The 15,912-nt window shown below is 32.1% G+C and overlaps 1 protein-coding gene across 1 annotated transcript; it reads left to right on the top strand.

The window, feature by feature from the left end:
• The first annotated feature begins 865 nt into the window (after positions 1 to 865).
• Positions 866 to 2,421, top strand: LOC142616212 (CASP-like protein 4D1). The gene is made up of 3 exons (XM_075789097.1): positions 866 to 1,011; positions 1,179 to 1,302; positions 2,224 to 2,421. Exons 1-3 carry the CDS (start codon positions 866 to 868, stop codon positions 2,419 to 2,421), a joined length of 468 nt encoding a protein of 155 aa, XP_075645212.1.
• The last annotated feature ends 13,491 nt before the right edge of the window (positions 2,422 to 15,912 follow it).

The raw sequence follows: 15,912 nt of genomic DNA on the forward strand, positions 1-15,912 counted from the left end.
AGATAAAAGTGTATTTTTTAGTTAAGTAGCCTTGAATCTTAAGAGAGAAACCTAAGAAATAACACTTAAAGTACTGTACCTAAGTTTTTTCCAATAGTAATACGCACTTAAATAAAAATAGTAATAATTTTTTTTCCCTAAAACTCAATTGAGAATGAAAATAAATTGGTGTAATTATATATATAAAGATATCTATGTTTTTATTTATATATTTATTTTTATACTTAAAAGAGAAATACGCGTGAAAATTAATTTTTTAAGACTTGCAAATTCTTTTTAAAGTTAATTTATGAGAGAAAGAAGGGAAAAATGGATTATTTAAAGGAGCTAATAATGGATCTTTAAGTATTTAACTACATATTATTTAAGAATTTATTATAAAGGTGGAATTTTTAATGTGTATATAAGGACAATTTAAAGTATTTAAAGGAGTTTTACGGTGGATATTTATTATAATGGTTAATTTATTGTTGACACATGGCAAAATAAATTTGGAAAATTCTTAGTTAGTCTCGGAGTATAATGAAATGGTACTCCCTCCTCTCACATTCATGATGAATTTCACCATGAATTTAATGAGCAAACCCTACCATGAATGTGAGGAAAAAATACCATTTTTCGTGCTCTGTGAGTACCTAAGAATTACTCAATAAATTTGATATTAATTACTCAATAAATTTGACATATACCAATAATTGTTTGCTAGGTGTCATAATCTTCTCAATGTTATATAAGTAATTGTTTTATGCTTTGTCAAAAGGACACATGCCAGCATTGTGTGAATCCTCTGGTTCGAGGATCTCACTTTTATAGATATATAACAGCATAAATGTTCAAATATTAGCTAGGCTTTAACTCTGTAAAGATGGCACTACGAAAATCTCAAGTTGCGATTCTTACGTTGAGGGGCCTTTCTTTACTTTTCCTATTACTATCACTCATAATCCTTATTACAAATAAGAACACAGAAGCTGATAGTAGACACTACTGGAAGAAGCTTTGTAGTTACAGGTAAACTCTAAGCACTGAAAAATTAATTTGCAACTCTCTAATATTGCTACTGTATTTGTTTTTTTACGAAGTATTTCATGTTCCCCATCTCAAAAAAAAAAAAAAAAAAAAAAAGAAGAAGAAGAAGAAGAAGAAAGTATTTCATGTTAAACTTTTGTAAACTGCAGCTTCATGTTTGGTATTAGCGTCACTGGCATTGGATATACGCTCTTACAAACAGTTACATTTGTAGCGTTCCGGATCGTGATGGAGAATGATAAAGGGGTTCTCTTTGAATTTTATGGTGACAAGGTACAACCATTACATATATGTTTAAATTATCTTTGATTTCCTACAAATTTCTACCTATTTTATTTTATTTTTTCACGGTACTCTAGGATATTTGAGGCATAGTGTTGTGTTTCATAGCCTTTAAAATTAATATTAAAAATAAAAATAAAGTAAAGGGTGTTACACATTTCAACTTTCACATTTGCAAGGTTGCAATTGAAAACAACTGAGTGATCTATTGTGAGGGGTAATGGTCAAGATTCAAGTCTTCTGGAAGAAATTTCACACGCATATATATTTAAATTATGCTAAAGTAGAAATTTTATCTTGTATAAAAAAAATATTTTTTACGCGATATATATATACTGAAAATACTGGAAATTTCCCCTAAAGATTCTCTCCATATATTTGGATTATTTATTATAATTAGAGGACTTCAACAATCTAAACAAATTAATTTTGATTGGTTTGATAATAATGTGATTGTTGGACTTTAACAAGTTTTACTACAAAACATTTACAAATTGACATAGAAATGGAAATTTACTAGATACTTCTCAAGCAGTGCTCCAAGAGTTTGGGTTCTCACATAAGGGGTGGGACCTACACATAGGACCTACCATGGTCCATGGGGCCCACCCCTTATTTCTGAGCCATGAGTAGATATATATACACCAGTTCGTAAGTATTATGTACTATATTCGCAGTATATCCCAAACATCACTACTTAAATATATATATAATGATTAGTGACACATTGGTTTGTAAATATTATGTAATACATTTGTAATATCCCTAATACCATTAGTCGAAAATATATCTCATTGTTACCTTGGAAGTTAGAAGCTTCTCATTGTTACCTTAAGGGCGAAAACTATTATGCCCCTAAAACAACTTGGTTACATTTTAATTTGGGAGTTTTGACATTAGTGGCCTTGGCAGGCTATATCATACTTGTTAGCCACCGCGGCAGCTGCAGGAATTGGTGTTAGCATAGATTTGAAGAATTATAATAATGGACATTACAAAACGAGATATTTCGATATGGGATTTGTATCAGCTGGCTGCCTTCTCCTCGCATTTGTGTGCACTGCTTCATTGTCAATCATGTCTTCTTATGCACTTCAAAAGAAACTTTAGTTGTTGTCATGCAACTGTCTTAAACTAAGAACTACCACTTTTTTTCCTAGAGAAAGACTCTATTTTAGGATGGTGGCCATAACTTGTGCTCAGAATTGGTAATTGCAGTGAAATGCCTCTCTAGTTTATAAGTTTTGTATGCAACACAATCTGTTGCTATGGCATAAATAGAGATTTCTTTTGAGGGAAGTAAAAGATTCTTTCTTTCAACTAATGAAATTTGCCAACAGCATTCATCTCAGCAAAACTTTTAATGTTTTCTATTATAATAAAATATTAATTTATTGTCATGTGTTTAATGAGGTACATATGTTTATTTCTAATTATAAATTTTCATAGGTGGTGTGCTAATTATTAATTTAAAAAGGGAATTTACATGGTTTTTTTCTTGGGCTCCCAATAAGTTGGGATGAATTTTCATTGAGATACAAGAGTCATGATAATTTATATGGTTATGTTTATGATATATATGTATGTATGTATATATATATATATATATATATATATTAAAACATAAATGGTTTGTGTAAGGGTGAGATTTGGATCCTGGGCCCACAAAGCAACAGGACTAGGGCCCAAATAACGCAGCACAATGAATTTATAGAGAGTGGGCTAGAAGGCTGAGCTTCCATGGAAGGATCAATGCGCATAGAAGATCAAGGATAATAGACAAATAAAGAAAATTAAACTAAATGCGAAGAAAATCGCTCCTCGGCAAAGTCCGAGGAGAATAGTTATTGAATATATTCCTTCTGACCTAGTTACAATTTCTGTTCTAAGTAGCTACAATATCCTTTTCTGCCATTTTTTCAAATCCCCTCTCCTATGGAGGGTCTCTCACATGATATAGCCCCCTTTGGATGATCTTGGCCCTTCAGTTGTTGGTCGCCCAGGCTACTACTTGAGTGTTTATCCCATCAGACACCTTCCCAAATCCCATGTGAGTTGCGGCAATCAAGGCAGCACTGTTTGGAGGTCTTCTTCACATAAATGCGGTTAGGAGGTTTGGTGGGAAACATTAAATGTGGTGGCAGTCTCCATCCCTTCAGTCAGGGTTGGCCCATTCCCCAAAGTTCCTTCCCTTCAGTGTGACCTCCTCTGATAACGTGCCACTGAAGTGGTCTCACCATCCGAGGACGTGATCTCCTCGGAGCTACATTGGCCTCCTCGGCCTTAGGTATGACATGTGGCATGTTCTTTTTATTGAATTTTTGTACCCCACAATTTGGAATATGGAGTTCCTCCTCTAGTTCAGTTGCTTTAGCAATAAATTAAAAAAAAAAAAATCCAACAAAAGGCCAAGGTAAATTAAATTATAAATGCAATTAAAAAAAGAAAATAAGTATGCAGTTAAGTTCGTCAAAGGCTTAATGGGCCTCACAAAATTGATTACCCAAATTAATCAAATTAATTATTTTTTTAGAAGTAATTACATTAATTAGGTCCATTATTCTGATGTATTTGTTGTTATAAAATTAATTGCTAGATATAATTCATTTCCAAATTTGACCTGCTCCCTTCACCTATCTAGTCTAATATCTATTCTAATACATATTAGCCCATTAGTCACCACAATTAAAAACAATAAAAGAGTCTCTCTCATTTTCAATATAGGATTAAACATTTCACTTTTTTCTTATCTGCCATATTTAACTCCTATATATTTATATTTATGTTGTCATATTAATTCATTTTAATTAAATACTATTAAAATGCTACAACACAAAGTTTATCAAGCACCCAAATACTTGCAATGGCAAATCTCTCCACACCCCGTTGAAAAGCTAAAAAACTAGGAAGTACCTTACATTTTCTTTGGGCTAAGCTTTTAAATTTCAATTCCTATTGGACTTGGGTTGGTGAATGGATTAGGTAATAGACCTGCATTTATATATTTTTTTTGTATGGAGAGAGGAAAGGGCAGAGAGAAAATGTAAATATTTAAAAGAAGTAAGAAATAGAATATTGGGTCTGATGTGTGTGCATAAAAAAACATAAATTGCTAAACTAGAAATATTAGAGTTTTTTGGATTAGTTTAGCTAGAAATCTAAGGAGGCTAATGTGAATACTCTAAAATAGGCGTCAACTATCTAAAGCAGAATTTTTATCTCTCTCATAAATGTCTTCCTTTATACCACGTCCTTGAGCAAAGAAGAACAATTAGAAATGATTGAACTGTACTTCTTGCAATCATACCAACTGTAAAACAAGAAAGAAAATAAAAATAAAATTAGATTAGACTTGTAATACATAGGGATGGCAATGGGGCGGGGCGGGGCGGGGCGGGGCTGAAGGATGGGGTCTTCGTCCCCACCCCACATGACCTGGAAAACTTTCTCACCCTATCTCTGCCCCTTAGGGACCCACGAATCCCCACCCCACCCCGTAAAACTCTATTTTTTGTTAATTTTCCCTACAGCTAATACAATTTTTTTAATGAAACCTATTTCATTAATAAAAATATATTTGAAATTACAACTAAATTTATCCCATCAAATCAAATCAACTTTTAGAAAAAATTGAATAATATATCCAAGCATTTAACAAGACAATCACAAAAAAAAAAAAAAAAAAAAAAAAAAAAAAAAAAAAATCTCATAGTACAATACATAACAAAATAAAAGTAGAGAACCATATGGATAGAATAAAATAAACTAATATTGAAATGTTTGTTTAAATAATAGGGTTTTAAGATATAAAAAATTTAGAGTTATAAGATTTAGCAATGCGGGGCGGGAATGGGGTGGGGCGGGGTGGGTTTGAAAAGTCTAAACCCATCCCCGTCCAGTGGTGCGGGGATAAAATCTTGCCCCATCCCCGCCCCACCACCTTTGCAAGGTGGGGAAAACCTGTGCGGGGTGAAATGGGGAGGGGCGGGTTAAGCAAGGCGGAGCAAAATTGCCATCCCTCTAATAAAAATGAACTGTATTGTACTTGCTTGTGACCAAAATATTACAAATCAATCTGGGGGGGGGGGGGCGGGAATCCTTCTTTCATAACATTGCTATCCCTCTTTCATCCTTTTGAAGTCATGTTCAATGTTAGATTGGATCTTTTTGTGCATCTTCGTAGCACGTTCTAGAAACACATTGAAGATTATGCGGAGAAGAAAGTTCTAATGATGATAAAGCCGGCTAGCATGTCTCCTCAGAATTGTTTTCATTTTCTTCTTCATAAACTGTTTCCAAGCTTAATATTTGAAACATGGAAACGTACAACAGTGCGATGCGGCGTAATTGCTAAGAACATTTGAGATGGGTTCTATTGAGACACTATTGAAAAAAAAAAAAAAAAAAAAAACCCAAAAATTGCCTCTAGGCTCTTGCTCTTCATACTCATTTGTAATATATTAAAATGTAAGCCACATGCCATGGGAAGTTTTAAAAGATATTTTCTTCTTGATCCAACCAATTTTATATATATGTTTTCTTGGACTATTTTTCATAATTGACAAATGTTAGGACCATATTTTTATGTAGTTGGCATATACTATTACAAAATGAGCATTACTCGTATTTTGGTCGATCTAAGTGGATTCAAGAATATCATGAAGTACTTTGAAGAAGTTTTTCAACTAGTTGTATTGAAGATATGAAAATTGCACAAAGAAATAAGTGGTTAAAAGCTGAAAACTGGGAACTTTACACCTATCTCAACACCTTCAATCTATCGAGATTTAATGAACCTCGATACCTAGTTTAACTGTTTAACACCTCTCAATCTATTGAGTTGATAGATTTCATAATATAGCCTACAATGTTTGAATTATAATTAGATATTGTTTATGAGTTTGTGTAAACCTAATAGGAATAGGATAGCCTGTTCAAAAGGCATGTTAAGCTCCTATTGAAATATGGTGGTAGAGATAGAAAACCCTAACCCTAGCCCATGCATAAGGTTTTCTTATTGACACCCTCTCCTCCATCTGTTGAACCTGTAAGTTTAGAAAATAGAAGAAAGAGATCTTGTTGCAATTCTTGTGCACCTTTGGGTTTTGTACCAAGCAAAGTCTCGTGCAAAGTTGTTAGACACAAATTAGAGATTTGTGCAAAAGAAGTCTTTTACAAGATTAAATCTAATTAGGAATTCAAGCAAAGGTTCCATTGTAGGTTAGTATTATGAGATAGGCCTGGTAGTGGTAAGATTTCTTGTACTTATAATCACTTGATTCTTGATTAGTAGATTTTTATTGAGAGTGTGGTGACCTGAAATTTACTCGGTGGAGTTTTGCCCCATTAAAGTTTTCCCTTTTAGTTAATAAATCACCATATCAAATTTAATTTCCGCTGGTTGGGGGTTTGCATTCACAGCTCTAGTGGCACATGAGTTTGGAACTTGGAAGTACGTCCTTGTCTATTCAGCAATTGGGTTGCTTGTCTAAGTAGGTCCGATTCCTCCTAGGCTCGCATGTGTGCTTAATTACCTTTGATGGTTACTTTGTAGTTGACCGGCGGACAAATTTGAAAGCTTTCTCTTTGTAAGCTACGTACCCTTCAGATACCTCTTTTTAATGCTTAAAATCAATAATACGAGTTGCTATTCACTGTTCTAATTGAACAATTTGTGAGTTTTAGTCCCCAGTTATAACAAAATTAATCAACTTTTAACCAATTAATTAATTATGATCATGAATAAATTGATTAACACACTCAAGGCTCACCAAAAACACTAATCAATTTCTTAAAATTGATTACATTATCAATTTCTTAAAATTACACTTTCTGATTTTATCTATATATATGCAAAATTAAATTACAATTATTATTATTATTATTATTATTATTATTTTGAATTTGAACAAAGTTTAGTTACAAAATTGGTTATAGTATAAGGCTAAAACTTTACTTAATATCTATTTATTGGAGGAAAATTTTGACAAATTTACCATTGTATTACATTTTCTCTTATATCTTTCTTGCTTGCAAAATTTCTAGAAAATTAAAGATTAATAGCTATATCATCAATAAAATTTTTAAATTGTAAGTATTTGTAGTTTAATATTATGCATAAAATATAAGCTTATAGATCTCACATAAGAAATAATATCTAATTGGTACAAAATTTTACATGTGTATTAAAAGGGTAAAGAAAATGGAATTCAATGGTTAGATTATCAAAATATGTAGTAATATTAAAATTTTTTAAGGAAATATAGCCTTAGGCTACAATCAATTTTGTAGCTAAATTTTATCCTATTATTTAAAACAAATGTAAATTGGTCCTACACATTGGAAAATTGATCAGAATGCTGCTGGATGACATTATCCAAAAAGATATAACCAATATAGCAGTAAAAGCAAGAATTTTGGAGAGAAAATGACCCACAAACTGGGAGAATTGTTTAGTTTTTAATATTGGTTTCAATTGGTTCATGCTTCATATTGAGTGCCGGATCTGGCAATGTAAAATTGTTTGTCTTTAGTCTTTACCAATGGAAGTAGAAGGACGGACCAACCTAATAAATTGTCTCAATTTATTAGCTACCTTCCATATGAATATTGTTGAAGAAGGTAGCTAATATTTGGAGGTAATAATTGGATTCATTATATACTTAGCTATTAATTGTTTGAATTTTACAGACAGCATAAATGTGCAAAGTGTTAGCTTGGCTAGGCTTTAACTGGTGAAGATGGCGCTACCAAAATCTCAGGTTGCGACTCTTACGTTGAGGGGCCTCTCTATGCTTTTCCTATTACTATCATTCATAATCCTTATTACTAATAAGAACACAGAATCTGAAAAGTACGCCTTGAAGGCTCTTTATAGCTACAGGTAAGCTGTAAGCACTGAAAAATTGATTTTCATTATCACTAATATTGCTATTATATTTGTGCAGAAATTAGTGTACATAGGCACACATTGAAAATTATGTTTTGAAATCACAATTTTAGTCAATAAGTGGGTTTCAATTAGCTCAACTAATAAAATCTCTGATGGTTAAATAAGAGATGTAGGGTTCATTCCTCGCCTACACCAAAAACTGATTGATGTTTTGGTCTGATAACAAAAAACTATTATAAGAAACGGACGCCATAAGTTAAAACTCTCTCTCTAAAAAAAAAAAATTAGTCAATAAAATAAGAGATGGAACAAAATACATGTGACTGGTTCTAATTAATAACATAGAGTGAACCCATAATTAATAACATATGCTACGACAACCCAATCTCATATTTAATATTCCTTAGCATAGAGTGAACATAAAATACTATGATTGATTGAGAATTATTCTCATTATTAGTGCTATCATGATAACTCTTATCAAACACTAATAATATGTCGTTTTTCCTTTGGCCTCGAAGTAATAATAGTAAGAACTTAACATAGAGGATACTATAATACTTAGTCTAGTATACACCATTGTCTAGAATTATATGTAGCCACATTTCATCCCTTTAACAAGCTTATTATGTAGTACCATGATACAAACACCCTCCGCATGAAATGCAAAGCTCGAAACTAAGACAAGGCGTTTGATCAAACCACTATAAACCAAGAAATCCAATCTAGTAGGACCATGAAATAAATACTCTCCGCATGGAATGCTAAGCTCGAGGCAAAGACGAAGTATATATTTCACACTACTATGAACCAGCAATGGAGGCCGTGAGATCCAACCCTTATATCTCTCTCCCACTAGATGTTTTAAGATAAAGGTTTTCAAAATTAAAATATGCATAAACTAATTACACATAGCCTTGCTCTTAATACATGTAAAAACACTTTGGAAAAATTCTAAAACCACAGTCCTCGATCTATCCTCGACAGATTCTCGATCGATCAAGAATAAGTTCTACGAAGCTCGATCGATTCTCGACAGATCCTCGATCGCTTCTTGACAAATCCTCAATTGATCGAGAATCAATTACACGAAGCTCGATCGATGCTCGACAGATGCTCGATCGATTAAGCGTCACGAATTTCGAATTTTCCAAAAAATTTCTAAGACAGTTTTTCTACGACTTCATGTACAAAACAATCAACATACAATTATAATGAACAGAAATTGATATCAAAATTGAATTTCATTGATGTTATAGCCTTAAAGTTCAGTTTAACATACTTAAACTAAAAATTAAACAACATCATAACATCAATATCAATTTTTATCAAAAATAATAATTTCAACAACCATGCAGAAAACTATTTTCTAACAACATGAAATTATTGTCATCAATTCTAAAACTCAAAACATGTTAAACAGATACGAAATGAAGACCGCTTTGATACCATTTGAAGGAAATATGCATGTGCGCAGTGGAAAAGTAACGGATCTATTTCATTCATATAAGTTAACATGTACTATATAAGTTTCAGAATTTGAGAACAAGAGAGTGTACCTTGGAGCGGTAACTTTCAAAACCAAAGATTAGAAACACTTGGAAAGACTTTCAATCTTCACTCCAATTCCACTAACGCCCAAGATGTGTGGTCTCTCAATCAGTTTCAAAGGGAGAATATCAAGGAGTGTCTAACACTTCTTACACCACTTCACAATAATGTTCTTACAAAATTCTCTACAGAAAATTCTATATATTTCTCCTTTTGTGTCTAACCGATTATTTTAATTGGGCTGCTCTTTTGGCCCTTTCCAATTAGGCTTAAGTGTGTGGCTTGGAGTGGGACCAAAAGGGACCAATAAGACACTAGCTCCAATAGGCCTTGGGTTTTTCTCTCAACTCTTGACAAGTCCAAAGTTACCATTAACTATATTTAATACCATTATATAAATATAGTTGCACTCTAAGCCTTATTTATGAAATTATATCCTAAGACTTTATTGTACATGTAACCCCTTCATAAAATATTCGTAATAACACAAAGTCATGAATATAGACTGTCACTTTGTAAATTACTATATTTTATCCTTGAATACCCAGTTTAATCCTTTAAAGTTATTCATTATATATTTATGAAATCTAAACACAAAGAGACCACTGATGAAAGAGCAAATTGTTGATTGTGGAGAAGAAACCCAGCAAATAGATGTAGGCTACTCCAGGACGAAGACCAAAATAGAGACAAAGAGCTCACAGAAGAATAGAAAGGAGAAAGATTGAATAATGAGCTTCACTGCTTCAGCGGCCAAGAGTAAAGAAAGGGAAGTGGTCAAGGTAGTAGGTGGGGTAGGTGGGAGAATTTATTGAGTTGCCACGTTTTGCTTGGCTATTGGTTGAAGTTTTTAACATTTTATGTTTTGCTATTAGTATAAAGAAAATAGTTGATTCTTATATTCCTAATGGCCATGTTGTAGACATGCACTGCAATACAATTGTCATCAGTTCATCACTTAAAAAAAAATTTGTGTTATATCTATAATATTTTTGTAATATTTTCACAATAAATTAATAGTGATTAGTTGTTATTGGTTCAAATTTAAACTTAACGCTAAAATTACTTTTTTGCTCTAACAATAACAACTAGTAATAACTTGTCACTTAAGATTTGCTATAAAAATGTTGTGAAAATGTTGTGAACATATTGTTTCATTTAAAAAGAGATGCTACATCCACAACATTTTTACAACATTTTCACAACAAACCATAGGTGGTTAGTTGTTATTAGTTCAAATTTGAACATAAATTAATTGTTAAGCTCAATTACATATTTTCAATAATAATGATTATAGGAAAAATGACAATATAACCTTCAAAAAATAGTTAAGTCATTTTTTTGGAATGTACCCTCAAAACAGCTATTTTTAAAACAAATTATCCAAACGCTTAACATGACTTTAAAAATAGAAAACGCATATTTTCATATTTTTACCAAACGCTTATATGTGGTTTTTAAAATGGTGTTTTCAAAACACACGTTTTAAAAATGTGAACACACTTTTTGAAACAGCTTATCCAATCAGACCTTTATTCAAAGACGCACATCTACCTCTATAATAAATGAGTTATGTTCTAGGCACGACAAAACTTTTTTGTCAACTGTTTGTATTACCAAGTTTTGTACAGAGTGCTTGAGACTTAAAATTTTACGTGGTATTTTGTGGGATCCAATATCCTAGAATTTATTAAAATTGAAATCATTCTTGCACTAGGAATGAGTACTCTTGGAATAAAATTAAAAACTGACAGTAGCAAATGTTTCTTAAAGACATTGAATCGACTTTGACGTAGAAGACAAAATATATGCGTATTTCATTCATGTACCTGTACAAAAAGAGAAGGTCTATCATGTATTTCTCAAAAAAAAAAAAAAAAAAAAAAAAGGGAAAAAAAAAAGGTCTATCATGTAGTACAAATTTACAAGAGTCATAGGATTTCCAATTTGTTCTTCTCAAAACGGGAGTAACACTATCAGGAGTCTTGGGGCTCCCAACAAGATCAAGTGGAAGAGTCTCTGCGCAGGTGCTAGGGATGATGAGAATCATAAGATTCTCAAGCACTACAGTCGTGTAAGGTACCCAAAACTGGAACCAGTCAGCCGAGATGGGAATTGGGGATGGAGAGATCGACATATCACGCCTGATTTTAGCAACATTTACAGGACTAACAGGTCTCCCAATATGTTCTTCTCGAGATGAGAAAAACGAAACGGGAGTAACACTAACAGGAGTCTTGGGACTCCCAATTTGTTGCTGTTGAGAAAGAAGAGTAAGGAAAAGAAGCATGTCTTCCTCCCAGTCATTCAGATCATTGAAAAGTACTCCCCAAGCCCCTGCCTTTCACCTTGGTACTGCATATACCATTAGTAGTCAATACAGGGCATAATTGTCAAATATTCAACAAGATTCACATGTAAGATAAATAGATCCAAATTAGTTAATAGAAGATCACTATTATCCTATTCAACCAATAAAACAACCAAATTCAAGGCTGTGATATTAAGCTCAACTTAAAAATAAAAATAAAACTATAAAGGAATTGCATATAGTGTTCAATAACTTGCTAACAAGATGCGGTTTACCTATAACCCATCCCAAATGTTTTAATCCCAAAAAAAAAAAAAAAACCATTTTGGTAAGTTAGTAATGGAACGGTTGGTTTAGTGTGCGTGTGTGTTGCAATAAGAATAAGAATTAGCGCATAGACATCAAAGTTCGAATTTTCTTATCTCTGACCCCCATCTGAAAAGTGGGGGTCTCTTTAATTCTGTCCAATTGCTGCGTGACCTTTTTCTGAACAAGATCGAGTGAGTTGAAAAGCCTCTGAGCAGGTGTTAGGGTTAGGGATGATGATTTTGATTTCTTCCCATCTGCATTGATAATGGAGTGAATGATGTGGATAAGATTCTGAAGCACTACATCATCATCAGTCGTGTACGGAACCCGAAACTTGAACAGATCAGCAGAAGAGATTGGAGAGATGGGGTTCATGATTTTAGGAGCATTGAGAGGAGTAAACGGAGTCCCAATTTGATTTTGTTGTTCTCGAGATGAGAACAACGGAACAGGAAGAACACTCGTTGGACTCCCAATTTGTTGTTGTTGTTCTTCTTCTTCTCCTTCTGCTTCTTGAGAAGGAGAAGAGTAAATGAAAAAGGAAACAGGAGTCCCACTGAATCGAGAAGCCATGGATGAATATCAATTCAATTCAATTCAATTCAAAACCCAGAGAATGTGAGAGTTGATTGCAGAATGTTGTTGCGTAGTTGAACAGAGAAAGTAGTGAGTTAGTGTGAGTGTAGAAAGGGTTTAAGCGTTGGAGAGATAGTGAGTTAAATAGGGGCACAAGGCGGTTTACGGTTAGCGTTTGCGTTAAGCTTAAGCTTAAGCGGAACCCCGCGTATGCGTTAAGCTAACGCGTTACGCTTAAACGCTACCGTTTTGTTTTTTTTTTTGTTTTTTTTTTGTTTTTTTTAATCCGTGTTCCGCTGCTTTCAATTTTGTTTTTCCAAAATATTCTATATATATATATATATATATATAATATTTTTTAACTAATATTTTTCTAAATTATAAAATAGCAAAATAAATAAATAAATTCTACTCCACTTTTCAATTAATTAAAAATTAAAAAATATATACAAGTTTTGTGTGTACAAAAGAGATGAATTTTTATGAGATTTATAAATGGGCGCATGGTTATAGGGTTTAGTGGGATCTTTCTATTTCCTGAAATTTACAGTTTTAATTTGGAATAAAAAAATAATAAATAAAATTATTATGATATAAAAATTTTTAATACCTACAAATTAATGTGGCATTATATTAAGAAATAAACTAAAGGTCAAAGGTTTTCAATTTTATATTATATAATATAGATTAGATAGAGAAACCAAAGATTTTCAAATTTCATAATGAATTGAAAAGTAAAACAACAAAGCAATGAGCATCTCATCATTAACCTTTAAAAAAAAATACCAAAAATACCAAACCTATAAAAGTAATATTGTTCATCACAGTGGTGCATTGTTGCTGCATTTACGAGTTCATCAATCTTCAGAGAGAGAAAGAGAGAGGTTGCATTAATCCTTTAATCTAGATATCCTTTGACTGAAGATGTTAAGATTGGTGTGCTAGCCATTTTTTTTTTTTTTTTTTTTTTTTTTTTTTTTTTTGAGAATGTGGTGTGCTATCCTTTGATCCTGTTGTTTTCTTTTCTTTTCAATTTTTTCCTCTCTCGTGGCTAGTTCATAACTAGAGTAATAATATAAAATAAAATAAAATAATTACTACTGGAAACATGTCTGATTTATTTGTGCCTGAATCTAATTTGTACCCATGTTGAACACAGGTACTTCGACATTTTTGTCATATTCATGTAATCTAGCAAGATTGATAAAAAATTAATTTGAGTAGATGAAAGGACATAAATTAGAATGCAAAAAACTTGAAACAAAAAGAACTTTTGAAAGTTTTGGGGGAAAAAAAAATCAAATTTCGTGTACAATATTTTAAGGATGACAACAATATTTTTAGCCCTTTTATTTTTACAACTTCCTTCACTACTTCCTGAGATTATGTTGTGATTGGAGACATCAATTTTACATTAGTCTACCACAGACAACTTTTATTATGCATCAAACATAAAAGATCATATCAATGAAAACCTTGGTGCTAAAGTAAATGATAGGTACATTGACTTCTTACGTACAAAATTTATTAAACTTATTAAACGCATCTAAATGCAAATTTTTATCTCTTAATTATTGGTTTGAGTTGAATTCAATTTCTCAACCTTTAGATCATTGAAAAAAAAATCAGAAAATGTTATTATAATCAGAATACATAAATTCATGAAGTGAGACTGAAATACAATTTTTATAAATGATGTTAATAAAATGTAATTAGCTGGGAAAAAAAATTGATAGTTAACTGTATAGCAAGTCTATAGAGCATACCAGAGCATGTGGTAACTTCTAACTTGATTTACCAAAATAATAATTGGTGGAAAATATTCAGGGAAAATACCTTCTATTTGTTGAGATTTGAGCCTTGGGACCTTTCATTTAAAAATGTGGTTTATGTTCCTAAATGTGCAGCATTTTTTTCTAAATTGTTGTTTTTCTAGGGCCATATCTACATCAAGACAGGGGTTCCAATATCTGTGCTGTAAAGCCAGAATGGAATGACAAGAAGGTAAATCCAATTTCTTATAATGGTATTATTGACCACCTAGGATGCACCACTCATACTCCTAGATCTCACATAACGATTAGACATGAAAAAAATATTTCTCAAGACTTGTGGTAAGTAAGACATAGAGTAACATAAATTCATAGAAAGACTTATAAAAGAAACTTATGAAGATGCAATGTTTCCGTATGTTCTTTTAGTATGTTCATATGGAAAATGTTAGGATGTGCACCCTTAAATCCTATTGTATGATACTATGTATGACTTAATGTGCGTTTAATAAAGTTGTTTTATTATTATCTAAAATAGGTAACATGAATATTAGAACATTATCATATGGACCATGAAATGCATAGATGTGATTTATGTGAAAAGTCACAGAAGATATAAATCACAAGTTCTTTGTAAACTCAGAATTTATAGTTCGTAGTCGGTGATGAAATTGGACATTTCATCTGCAAAGACTATAACGTATCAACTAAGATGATTTGTCTTGATCATGAAAGTGGAGACTTCTAATTGATATGTTGATATGTTTTAAGAGTTAAGACATATTGAACTGGACCGCTGTGAGATTTATTATTCTCCTAACGGCTGTCAAATGAATAATAAATCTTACGACTTCTATTTGCATGAACTCTTAATCCTGAGAGAATAATGGATCTGATCATGATGTGTAGGTTACTTTGATATATCAAGAGTGAGATCTAAAGTAACGGTCAAAACCTCAGTATGTTGGGCAGCCACATTTAGTGTTGATGGAACATATATTCTCAAGATAGAATTCATAATCTCTTAATGGAGATATAAAATATTCCCTTGAGATAAGTTTAATGGGTTCAGTTATTCAGAGAGTTAGGCCTAACCACTTTGGTAAGAAATTACTAAAGTATATTTTTATGAAATTGGATTTCATAAATATATAATGAATAACTTTAAAGGATTAAATTGGGTACTTAAG

Source organism: Castanea sativa, chromosome 11 (assembly GCF_040712315.1).
Source record: "Castanea sativa cultivar Marrone di Chiusa Pesio chromosome 11, ASM4071231v1".
Taxonomy (NCBI): domain Eukaryota; kingdom Viridiplantae; phylum Streptophyta; class Magnoliopsida; order Fagales; family Fagaceae; genus Castanea; species Castanea sativa.